This window comes from Siphateles boraxobius, unplaced genomic scaffold (assembly GCF_051911475.1).
Source record: "Siphateles boraxobius isolate OS27281-9 unplaced genomic scaffold, OSU_SipBor_1 86, whole genome shotgun sequence".
In the NCBI taxonomy this organism is placed as follows: Eukaryota; Metazoa; Chordata; class Actinopteri; order Cypriniformes; family Leuciscidae; genus Siphateles; species Siphateles boraxobius.
In genome coordinates this window covers 3,671,168-3,684,560 of record NW_027509215.1, presented here as the reverse complement: position 1 = coordinate 3,684,560, position 13,393 = coordinate 3,671,168, and the positions used below count along the sequence as shown (strand labels likewise).

The 13,393-nt window shown below is 37.8% G+C and overlaps 1 protein-coding gene across 2 annotated transcripts in view; it reads right to left on the bottom strand.

The window, feature by feature from the left end:
- The window catches only part of gpc5c (glypican 5c), a 134,991-nt gene that overhangs the window by 83,678 nt on the left and 37,920 nt on the right, over positions 1 to 13,393 (bottom strand). The window contains exons 4-5 of one of the 2 annotated variants that reach the window (XM_077222345.1): positions 2,948 to 3,093; positions 25 to 84 (exon numbers count right to left, since the gene is read on the bottom strand). In XM_077222345.1, coding sequence (XP_077078460.1) covers positions 25 to 84; positions 2,948 to 3,093 — 206 coding nt within the window. The remainder of the gene's footprint in view (positions 1 to 24; positions 85 to 2,947; positions 3,094 to 13,393) is intronic. The other variant, XM_077222346.1, reaches the window with a different exon arrangement.

Here is a 13,393-nt window from a genome sequence, read left to right as displayed (position 1 = left end):
TTTAGTAAATGCATTCATGCTTACCGTGCAACCTTTTTCAGAGTTCTACCTCTATCGCTCTTGGAGGTTTTCAGAGGGAGTGAACTGAGAACGGTCAAACCCCCAGTACAAGATAATGGAACAGTCCAGAGGAGGTTGAGGCAAGCAGTTTGGAGGGGAGGACAGTGAGATGGAAGAAACCAAAGGGCAACAAAACAGGGGGGAGGGGATGATGGTGAGAGAAGGAGAGAAAAATCATGACCATGAAGAAAATTCAAACCACTCATGCACATGCAAACCAGAACCTGGATGATGGGTTACAACACACTAGCAATAAAACTCAACAGCAACCACCAACTTAGATTCTGAAAGTACTTTTTACCCACTCACTTTCTCAATAGACATTTCAGAAAACTGTCAAGGATTAAAACCAAGCTCTGAGATTACAATAAATTGCTTTTTCGAATATTAACTTTCATGCAGTTTGTAATACATGTAAAAGGTATGCAAAGTATTAAAGATCAAAGTGCACAACAAATGAGGTTATTTAGGTTATATAAGTCTCTTAAAAGAAAGAATAGATTCTGAACTGATACAAGTCATCAGCAATTAGTTACCAACCATGTCCTGTTACATACCTACAAAACAATTTGAAGGGGACATATCATGAAAATCTGCCTTTTCCCGTGTTTAAGTGCTATACTGTAATTGGGTCCCCTATGAATCTACAACCCTAAAAACGTGAAAAGTGACAACAGTGTTACTTTGTTTTGGTAAGCCTTTCTCTGCAAACATGTCAAAAATTAAGCCGATCTGATTTCGCTCCCCTTCTGACGTATGAGAACCTCTTCCTGAGTCTCTCTGTAAGGCTGCACTGCGCTACGGGTTATTTCTGAAATTTCACTGAAATTTGCCTTTGTTATTGTATACGATATATACGAGTATACAAAGCTCATGTAAAAGATCAGCTCTCTTCTGAACGGAGAAGGGTAGCAGCTCATTTGTATTTAAAGGGACACACACAAAAACAGCTCGATTTTGATCACAACCAAAAAGGGGCAACTTTGACAAGCTATAATAAATGATCTGGGGGGTATTTTGAGTTGAAATTTAAAAGACACATTCTGGGGACACCATAGATTTATAATACATCTTGTGAAAGGGGGCATAATATGTCACCTTTAAAAAAATATTCATAAAACCAGCCTATGGTCTTCATTGGCTGCCTGTGAACAGCATCTACTACTCTGACCCGCCCTCAACACTGTAGTTGTAACTGAGGCCTGGAAGAGTTTAGTCCACGTAGTTAACATGTCAAGAAGATACTGCGATGTGAAAGCACTTTGGATGACGACTCGCGCTGGAATTGATATGGAAAATCCAAAGCCATCTTTACTCTTCGTTTCATTGTGTATTAAGTGGTGAGCTTAAATTCAGATATGGTAATAGACATTTAGTTTCTGACATGCACTGTAGTCAAATCACAACGGACTGAGCCGTCTGGCCAATCAGAGTAGAGTATGCTGTCGGAAAGGAGGGGCTTAAAGAGACGAAATGAATTTGTTCAAAATGAATCTTCGATCAAACCATTTTCAGACTCTTTGAGAAATGTGATGTGCAATCTATTATGAGAAAATGTAAGTGTCTTTTGACCTTGGATGCATGTAGATATTGTAGGAGACCTCCAAAACAAAAATTAGGAACCCTTAAAATAGAACTATGGGGCACTTTAATTCTTCAGAAAACATTAATGTCTTTATAAATCCATTCATAATACTGTATTAACTGAACCATAGCTTCTTAATGTTACCCAGCTAGCCACCAATAGCTTGGAAAAACTGTCTGGTGACTGCTGTGATGCTGGTATCTATGACTTCTCTGATTGGTGGATTGAAAATGGTGAAGTAAATTTAAAATAAGTTTCAAGTTTGGTCTGTTTCTCACACAAAGCTTTAGACAAATCATATGAGTTAAGAGTGGGAACAAACTAAGGGTACAACAATTAAGATTTTTTTTACTTTTTTGAGTGAAAACAGCATTTAACAACTTCAGAGCACAAAAGTTTTACACATTATTAATTAAGTCCTTTTCACTATGAAGGTTTTTAATGGCATTTTTACTTCCAGAATCCCGCTGTTGAGTTCCATTATGTATATCATTTGAGGTTCAACATGGACATAACATATTTCTTACTAATTATAACATTGTGTTTTGACCTCTGACCTGTCTTAATGATGGAGCACTCTAGCTACCCATTGAGAATAATTTTGCATTTTTAAATGATAAATCTCCTGGCTTGCTGGTCAAAGCATTTCCATGACTCTGGGTGCAGAGATGATGTCATTTGTACGGTGATGAGTGTTTGCTGTCCTCTCCTCCACCGACTCCTGCACTCCAGAAGAAAGAAAAAAAATCTAATCCATTTATCTCTCTGTGTTCCTGCTGGCAACAGTCTCAGTGCCCGTTACAGCACTGCCCTTGCCAGACTACCACTTAGTGATGGGTACCTGTAATGTGTGGGCCTTGAAGATCTGGGTCTGAAGACACTTAGTTAAATGTCCAGTAGCATATTTCTAATCAGGGTCATTAGAGACACTTGCTGAATGTGTCTGTTTGACCAAAGCTTGTGGCTATACATACATATTTACACATACTATGACATGCTTCTTATTTAACACAGAAATAAATCATGGGCCTAACAAATCAGTTTAAAATACGGATGCACAATGTATTCGTGGTCACAGCCATATTGATAAAAATGTGTTTTTATTATTGGAATCGGTCCGATTAAACTTATTTAAACAGATAATCAATCAAGGCTTATTTTTATTCAAATATCATAACTGCTCTTTCTATGTCCAATTTTTTTTTTTAAATGCTAAAAAGGTGTCTTTCAAAAACATTATAATTTTTTTTTTTTACTACATAAGTCTTAGTAAATGACAGAACTAAAGGGATCCAGCCTAACCTGTGAAGGTCCGCCAACATGCCGATCGTATCGGCTCCTGGAACGTCCTGTGAGATGTTGGCAGGTGGTGGCGTGACTGAAGTCGGAGGAAACGTCCCTACTGTGCTTGAAGACGAATTTGATGAGTGACCACATACTTTATCCACCTAAAAACCAGAGAGACAGATAGAGGAAAAGAGATAAGAGGGTGGTGATGTTCTGTTCCTTCGGGAAGACAGAACAGATGATGTAAGCGCTTGTTTGTCTTTGTGATAAATGAAACTATAAATGGAAAATCAGACGGTAACAGATCACATTAAAGCCATGAATGAATGAATCAGACAGAAAGAAAGAGACACAATGTGTGTGTCTGGCTCTGGTTTAGTCTATTATGGGGATCAAATTTCCTCATAAGCTCAGTAAAACCTGAAATCAGTTACATGGTGGGAAGCAGCCAACAGACAGAAAAACAGCTTAATAAACTAAATAAATAACATCTTAATGAAAATCTAAAAATGCGGAAAGGATTCTGAGAGGGTTGTGTGTAGGGTTAGGGGACAGAAAATATAATTAGCTTGGTATAATAACAATAAAAGTCAATGGAAAGTCCCCACCATGATGAAAAAACACGTGTGTGTGCGCGTGTGTGTGTGTGTGTGTGTGTGTGTGTGTGTGTGTGTGTGTGTGTGTGTGTGTGTGTGTGTGTGTGTGTGTGTGTGTGTGTGTACCAGTTCATCTCATTAGACACTATTGCTGCAACACAGGATCTCAATCTGCATTTGCTTTTATATCTACAGCTTCACCTCTGTCTCTTGCTCGTTCTTACACACACATTTAATCAATGGTGTTTCATCCCACTAAAAGCTCCAGCAGACGTCACCAGTCCATTAGTCAAAGAAGACCCGACTACAGCAATCTAAATGATTACCCTTAGTTTCTGCCCTCTCCTATCAGTCACTTTTAAAAATGACAATTTTATTTGCCATTAATAAATCTTTATCTCCTGAATCATTTGTCATTGCACTGGGAGGTTGGAGGACAGGAAAAAGACAAGTCTTCGCTCTGTCACTCGCTTTACAACATGAATGAATAACAAGATACACTGAAAGAAAAAAATTATTTACTTGAAGGAAACAACTGTCACTGAAGAAAAACCTTATTTGAAAGAAATCAGACTACCAAAATACTTTATTGCTTAGCTTCTTTCTAATGACTGCAAACTGAAAAATACATTCTTAGTGTCTTTAAATCAATCAGTTCACTGCAAGTTAGTAATATATATATATTGCTTTTATAGCAAAATTCACAAATGCACCCCTCTAAAAAAAAACACATGTGCTCAATAAGAATATATAAGAATCAGATGTATTTTTGGACACCATACCAAGGTAACGGAAAAGAACATTTAAAATATTTATTAAACTACAGTATATTTAAGATATCTGATATCAGTACATTTACCTAAGACCTTGAGCAAACATTATTAAACTCTGACTTAATGAATAATAATAAACCAAACCGAGATTTTACTTTTATTTTTAGAAGCATTTGAGCCTGAAGGGAATGAGGCATTATGGGTATCAGCCAAAAATGTGGGAGTGCTGGGAAAATATTTGTGTTTTGAGTTTGTTGCATTCTGTGTAGTTTATTGATTTACCCTCCATTGTAAATATTTTTCCTCCTCCTTTTTGACGAACAGCATGGGAACCATCGTTTCCCCGTAAATAAACCCAGCGGTGGATTTTGGGCCGAGATCTCAAATATACAACTGTAATCCTTGAACCATCAAGCATTTTATCAAGCTGCATAATTTCTGCATCCTAGTCACATTTATATTTAATTATATTTAATTAAGCTGCAGTTCTGATACTGTATACTTTTTTTTTTAAATAGAGTAAATAAACTTATTTTAAAATCCTGACAATCTCCGATTCAGGCAGTTACAAGAGAGTTTCTTTATGCATGGATGGAATTTCTCTTTATCCGGATGAAGTTTCATCATGTCCAGTATCAAATTACCTTCCGTCCAGATAGTCTGGGAATTCTTCCCTGTGAATCTTGGCTATTTTTATGTTAATAATAAAAATAAAAGAAACCCCCCAAAATATTCTCTTCAAATCATGAGTGACTTTCTATTGGCAAAATCAAAATGTCTTTGGCCCAGAATGAACCCAACGTAACTCTCCTGATCTCCCACTCCTTGGAATCTCTACATTTACCCATGAACCTGTAACATCTGTGTCAGTGATTCATTTGAAATGGGATCAAAAATATTTTGAGATTTGTCAATTTGATCAACATTCAGAGGTGATCAAAAATTCATTTTTAGTCTGTATTACTAAACTGTTAAAACTGTATTAGACTGTTAACTCACCTATCAATCTTCCAAAGAAAGGTTTTAAACTTGACCAGTTATGTGCAACTTTAATTGTATGATTACTTATTTCATTACATACTTTTGTTTTTGTTAAACAAGTAGGAGAGAGATCCTCACCTCGACAAGGCCAACCAGAACTGGTTGAAGAAAATTCATAAACAGGGCCTATTATTTACGTTGCAAAAAAAATTTAACTTTTTCCTTAGTATCGATATTATGATACATTAATAATGGTGTCATTTACAGAATTATTTGTTCTGCTCGTTGGGATAGACAATATTTAAACTAGTCCTCGTCTAGCATATAATGGCCCTCCACTTCCTATAACACCACATTACAGTGAAAGCTAGAGTCTTAACCCCTTCAGACCTGAATTATGTTTCAAGTTTCTGAAATTAGTTTACACAAGATCAGTACTGTAAACAACAAAATAGTACTTTACTGTATTTTACTGTATTTCGTAATTTGGTCTGCTTCTGCTGTAATTAATTATACGGCATTGTACTGTAATATCTATATTGATACATTACTGCTAAATATTATTGTAATTTTCAAAATAATTACTAATAATGATTATATTATAAAATGTAGTTATTAGGAAAATATATATGTAGCGTTGCGGTGCGAGCGATTAGAGAGGTGTGTTTACCACACTCTTAAAAAGAAAGAAGCCAGCAATGGTAATACAAGATCGACTACGCCACCCCGGACAACCGGGGAAATAATAGCCCTAAGGGCACACAGGTTCGTCTTGAATGAGCGGGTAAGAAGACATGGGTCGTATAAAAGTAGAAAAGTTTATTATGTTTGTCAATATTGACTAATTTATAGCTAAAACTTCAAAGTGAAACTCCTGCATTGACCATATAATAATAATGATGAACAGCGTCAAACTGCATCTACTCATACACGCAATTTAAAGAAAGCAATTTAACCAACAGGAGAGGTATCTGGAGGTCCGGGCCAGCTGCCAAATTGGGAAATGAACCCCCCCCACGATAGTCCACTACAAATACCCAAACGCACACGTGAAGTTTAGATGCCAGAAGATGCGCAGCACTAGATGTGAACACACCACACAAGTGGCAGCTTTGCCTTCACCCTCCAGAAACCCCCAGCTCCTGTAACATAGACACACAAAAAAATGAGAAACACACAAAACAGGGAAATACAATCCAAGAATTTACCCCTTAGCACGAATGTAAGACTCAAAATATAACAAAAGCAAGTTAACAGTTTAGAATAAACCAAGTTCACTCGGTTTGCAGTGCTCAGAGATGAGACATGGAATTTACATAAATAACAAAAAAAATAATAATAATAATAAAACGTAAGACCATACGGTACTCAAACTATACACACAAGATGCTGATTTCGAAGTGTAATCCAATGGAATTCAATAGGCGGCGGCCACAAGAAACGGCCAGCCAACCCGCAATGACATGCACAATCCTCAAATAGTAACGTAAACCAGAATCACAGTAGCTTAATGGTTGCTATCGTGATGAAGGTCGAGGCAAAACAGCGACGCAGTCGTAATTATACGCGATCACAAGTCATCAGTGATACAAGGTTCCCATGATTAGCCCAAGAGACACGCAGGGGGGCCTGCCGAGCAGAAAGATAATGTTAGACAACAACAAGTTAGTAATACCCAAAACCATAATCTTACATACCACGGGGAGATACTGCTCACAACCTGTTTCGTAGTCGCACACTATAAAATAATAATACTTCTCACTCAGGTATATATAGATGACGTTCTATCGTTGCCACTGCAGATATTAAATCACAAGTTGTCAACCGCAGCCAATTTATTCCCATTGAACGAAAAGGCTACACATACCTGAGAGGAGTGGGCAGCCAACACACAGCAGCAGGAACAAAACAGCCTACCGTCACAACCTGACAGCAAGACAAAATCATATAAACCGCCAGCACAAGACGAGAAAGCGCGAGTTTCCCCATAAAATCACATACCTGCGGCAGCCACAGATGACGTCAAGTGGGCGATACCAAGGTGCATACAAAGTGGCCACCACACCACCCTTATATAACAAGAAAGGGGAGGGGGCTTAATAAATTATGCACAGGTGAATGATATCCTCCTAAGAGGATTCAGTCACCCTGCTACATATAGTAGGAAAAAAATACTATGGAAGTCAATGGCTACTGTCCACTTTCTTGTTACCAACATTCTTTAAAATATCTTTTGTGTTCAGCAGAAACTCATACAGGTTTGGAACAACATGAGGGTGAGTAAGTGATGATGACAAATATAATTTTTTGGGTGAACTATACCTTTAAAGGGATAGTTCACCCAAAAATTTAAATTAGGCCATTATTTACTCACCCTCAACCCATCCTAGGTGTATATGACATTCTTCTTTCAGACGAATACAATCAGAGTTATATTAAAAAATGTCCTGGCTCTTCCAAGCTTTATAATGGCTGTGAATGGTTGTTTCTGTTTTGAAAGTCCATAAAAGTGCATCTATCCTTCATAAAAGTGCATCTATCCATCATAAAAGTGCATCTATCCATAATTTTTTTTTATATAAAACAAAATATGAAAAATATTAATATTCAAGTTGCGCTTTAGATTTAATTCAAATCCGTATGTTCGTTTGGCTTGAAGCTAGTTATTTTACTTTATAAAGTTTTAAATAAGGATATTTTTCTTACATCTCCATCTTCCTCATCACTCCACATAAAGTCAACATCTCAGATATTTCCATCATCTATATGTTCAAGCACTTCATGAACTATATATTCTGCATATGAAAAAGTTTCAAAAATGTCTTGGTACTGTGATATAGATTTTTTTTATATATAAGAAATTTCAAGCAGCATTACTGGACATGTGATTTCAGTAACAGGCTTTTGAACCCACTGTCCATTCTAATGGACAGACACATTTGAAAAAATCCTGATTTAAAACGTGCAATTCTACAATCGATTTTTAACTTTAAATAATAAATTCAACCTTTCTATTTTTCATACAAACTATGAAATACTGGCAAAAATATATAAAAAATGTAAATAAAACCATAGAAAATGTTGCTTGCTTCTGTGTTTGGAGTGAAGTGCTGCCATGCTTCTCTTCAATGTAGTGTTTTTTTAATAATTACTACATGCAGGGCTTTACTGCCATTTGATTGGATGACAAACGTCCAATCTCATGGACTGCAGGCTTTAAACTAGGTGAAATGCTCCAGAAGTAAAAAAAAAATGGGGCTGACATGTGATGTCCATTGTAATGGATGCAGGGTCCGAATGGGTTAAACAAAAACCAGACTTTTAATAAGACTCAAAAGCATGTGAAAATAGGCATGACACACGTGAGCATATGTGAAAGAAAGGCAGAACTGACCTCAGCGACACCCTGATCTGTGACGTTAAGCACAATGGGCCATTCCACTGGTCAACTGTTACTCAATTACCTACTGTTGAAAGCAGAGGTTTGCTCTTGTCTGGCGAGTGTGTGTGCACCTGTCCATCCTTGTAATATCTGTGAAATGCCAGTGTGTGAAACATTCTGGCTGTGATTAGATGGGGTCTGAACAGTGCTTTATCCCATGAGTCTCAGAGGAAGACACATGCGGGATCTGTGAGCGCCTGGCCTTGAGTTAAAGGCTGGCTGTGTTTTTGTGGTTGGTTCTCCACATTTGGCTGCAGTTTTACTACAGTTTGCAATGAGGAAGGCCAATTTAAGGCATGTGATCTTTATATGTGCCTACCGCTCAAAAAAACAATATCTCTTTCAGAGCACTGTCCTGATTGAGCATCCTTCAATTGTCATGTTTGTATAAGTCTAGTGGAGTATTGAGTTATATGGTGTGGTGTTGGTGTGTAATGAAGTTTGTTCATTTAAGAATCCGCTCCAGGGGCAGCATTACTTTCTCAGTGCTCTTTTGCGCCAAATTCAGTTCTGGGTAATAGGGCTCAAACATTACGGTTTTACAAACTAATTCTAAGCCCAGTTCTCAAGTTCTGTCTAAATGTCTAAATAGATAGAAAACTCTTTAGATTGAATGTTAGACTGGATGGATGGATGGATGGATGGACGGACGGACGGACGGAGACTTAGACCGCCAGACAGTACCGATAGATACAATAATTTGACGATAGAACAATAGGATAATTTTCAGTAATCGAAAGTCTGATCTAAACCAGGTGGCAATAGGCAGACAGTAAAAGTCATCGACATGAGGAAGATTAATGTTTCTGCTGCACAAAACAAAGAAACATTTACTTTAGGAAGTCACAGATGAAATTAATTATGCTATAGACCTTATGTGGCAGAGAAACAAGCACCGCCATCTTTAGAATTTTGTCTCTGAACTTCCGTTTTTGTGGTAGCTCTGTATATACTGTATCTATGGCATCGCTGTCGAAGAGTAATTAGCTGGTGATGTGGATTTACTGATTGTAGAGTTAAATAAAGTTATCATGAGCATTGTAATGTTTGAAGCGGATGTCATAACAAATGTCAGTAGACCGGGAAGAATTTAAAACAAGCAGTTCATTCATAAATCCGTAAAATCTTGCCTTCATGCTGTGGAATTACAAAATGGAAGACAGAACACAACGAGTGCAGAGCTGAAAAGGGGCGGAGCTACATAAGGTCTATAATAGGCCATTAGAACACCACTGATTAGGGTGACCAGACGTCCCGTTTTTCCCGGGACAGCCCCGTATTTCCACTCTAATTTTAGTCTCCCGACTTATTCTGAAAAAATCATGTTTTGTCCCTTATTTCATCGTTAATATATATATATTTTTTATATATAATAGGTTTCGTTTCCGAAAGGCTAAGTGAATATATATGTTACGTTCAAACCGTGTAGCGCGGGCATGACAGAGAGGGAGAGACCTTGTGTGTGTTTGCTAGTGTGCCTAATGAAGCGCATGTAAGACGCATTAATAGAGGGAATGCATTAACGTCACTTTCCCGCCGGAACACGCCCCCTCAGCCGGACTGAGTGGCAGAAGAGCAGCTGCGTGACTGGATTTAATAGAGGAAACTGCGAAAACGCAAGTAAAACAAACGATTATCAGTTTAAACTAAAGATTGGACTCAATATAGTGTTCCTTACAACTTACTAAAGATCCAGTGATCCATGGATATTAACATGCAGCCAGGAATCGTCCTGACATTTATATGTGCCTGATTTCGACACCAGGGAAATACATACAGCAAATTTGCCTGTGAATGCTTTATATAAATACAAAATAGGCAGGTCTAAATCCAGGTGATCACTTATCAATGTTATATATATCATCATATCGTCTAGAGACTTAAAACTTGTATAGTTTTTTGTCAGTGTTTATTTAAAAATATCAAATTATACAGAATATACAGTGGTAAATATTTGATTGATGAGTTGTCACTGCAATATATAACAATACAATACATAGAGAATGATTTTACCACTAAATTCAGCATATTGACACAAAAATGATAACTGCAAATCCACCTTTCACTGCCTGGAGTCCAGCTGTTTCTATGAATTGTAGCGATCTATTTGCTTCTCTGTTCTGTAGCTTTAGGTAGTCTGTAAAAATATTCCTCATATTTCTTGTCAAATCTAGTTGTACAGTCAGTCTCAAAGCTCTTTCCCGTTTTAGACGCGTTTTGTGTGTTTTTCCGCAGCATTCACACTGAAAACCAATGCTGCCGCTCAGTCTTTTTGCCACTTGTGGGCGTAACTGCAGTCACTCCGGCCAACGGTGACGTCACGTGCATTCCCTCTATACGCATGCGTTCTGTATCTGTCCCGTATTCCACTCCGAGAAATCTGGTCACCCTACCACTGATACATTCCAACTGTATTTACATTTTAAAAACACATCTAATGCTCTCTTCACATCTTAAAAGAGGAAATGCAGAAATGTCAGCGCTGTTTGAATAACATCACAGTACGTCTCAGTGGTGTTGAATTAAACAGTGTTCTGAATGAGGCCCGTGGCTGTGCCAGCATGGAAGGGGAAGCCAGTTCCAAGATGTTTTTCATGTAGGTCTGGCTTTGAGTGTGTGTTTGAACTGTGATTCTCTGGCTGCTTTGTTTGGCTTCATAGTTGCCACGCTGATACTCACTATACACAATCAGCTGATTAATGATCTGTGTGTGTGTGATCCGTTTGTGAACTCTGCATCTCCGCAAGCATTCTACCCTTGTCACAGTTTCAGACCCATGGAACTACTGACTTGTGCTGTAAATCAGTGGCACCAATGATAAAACCCATATTTAGAGGCTTGACAGACTTATTCCTTCACTTTTCAAAAATGTTAGGTTGAGGTTGAGGTGAGGAGAGATCCTCACCTCAATAAAACCAACCAGAACTCATTGAAGATATGCATCGGCAATTCATCAGCAACACCCAAAAAGCTGTTCTATAATAATCTTGTCCAATTAATACTTTCTACAGTATTTTTTTTTTCATGCATCATCTGGATTTTATTTCACAATAAATTTCAGTTACCAGCCTGGATCATTAAATACTAACCCACAACACCCTCAGGAAAAGAGGGAGAGACCAAAATCAGCAGCGAGGCTCAAATTGTGGCACATCCAACATTTTTTGTTTTGCTGGAAGATCTAATTAGAAGCTCTGTATTTGTTTCCTATACGTTTTCGACCTCTCTCTTCACTCTGTCTCAGCCAAGTTTGTGGTCTGGACACATATGATCCACCTCATAGAGCTTCCCAGATTTAAATCATCTCCCTCTCCCTCTCCCTCTCTCTCTCTCTCTCTCTCTCTCTCTCTCTCTCTCTCTCTCTCTCTCTCTCTCTCTCTCTCTCTCTCTCTCTCTCTCTCTCTCTCTCTCTCTCTCTCTCTCTCTCTCTCTCTCTCTCTCTCTCTCTCTCTCTCTCTCTCTCTCTCTCTCCTCTCTCTCTCTCTCTCTCTCTCTCTCTCTCTCTACTCACATAAGGGTACTAAGTATGTGACCCCAGACTGGCTGACTCAGCGACTGTTACGCTCACTTTCCCCGTCTCGTCTCGTCCCTCTCCTCTACTCTACTCTTCTCTCAGATCTCCCTAAACTGTAAATATTCTGTTTACCAGCATATTTGAGTTTCTCTGCAGTTCTTCATAATCACTCACACATGATTTGCAATCTTGTTTCCCAGCAAACGGATGTTGAAAGCATCTAATGTTACTGCCTCTCCAAAACATCAATGTAAACAACATTTTGAAAGACGATGCACTGGAAAACCAAATCAGAAAAATGTTCATGACCAAAAAAAGCAAAAAAAGGATATTCTTCTAAAGGTCATGCTTCTGTCATAACATCTTCATCCAGTTATGTTACAATCTTATGTTATTAGACTAAGACCTTCACCCCCTCCTACTTTTTTTTCTTTTCTTTCATTTTGTTCCTCTTTTGTTCTTTCTTTTAAGTGCTGTATCAACACGAAAACATATGTATGATTGTTGAAGTATGCCATAATTGTTTGTACTTGAATTCTGTTTAATTATAAAAATAGAAGAAATCTGACGGATAGTGTTATGATACAGTACTGGTTAAGTTTGAATCAGTCCAATTTTGGTTGGCGTTAACAAACCTACTTACATTTACCAGTATCATGACTCAGGAGCTTTTAAAATAGAGTTTAAAGTTATAATTTTCTTGAAGTCAAGTCAAGTCCAGTCCAGTCTAGTCCAGTCCAGTCAATAAAATAAAATGCATATACACAAATATGTTTCTGTCAAATATGGATCACTTTCACTCCTGGCTGTTGAACTTCACAGCACTTGTCTAATGTCGCATATTAACAAAGAGTGCATTTATATAAAATATCATGTGACCCATAGTTGTCACCGAAGAACTGCATAAATCATGATCAGAGATGATCGGATTCCTCTTTCCTCCCGATTCCCAAAACCACAACCTTTCCAGACCCCTTTCGCTATTCCAATATTAAACTCTTCTGGCCCAAACTCAAACACAACTGAGTGTTTAAATTCAAATATTCCTAAAATATCTCCTCCCATATTTATAATCCAAATATTTCTAGACAGATTCTCATTTCCTCCTAATTATTCATATCAAATGGACCCTAAGTCCATAAAGTCCTAGTGCAT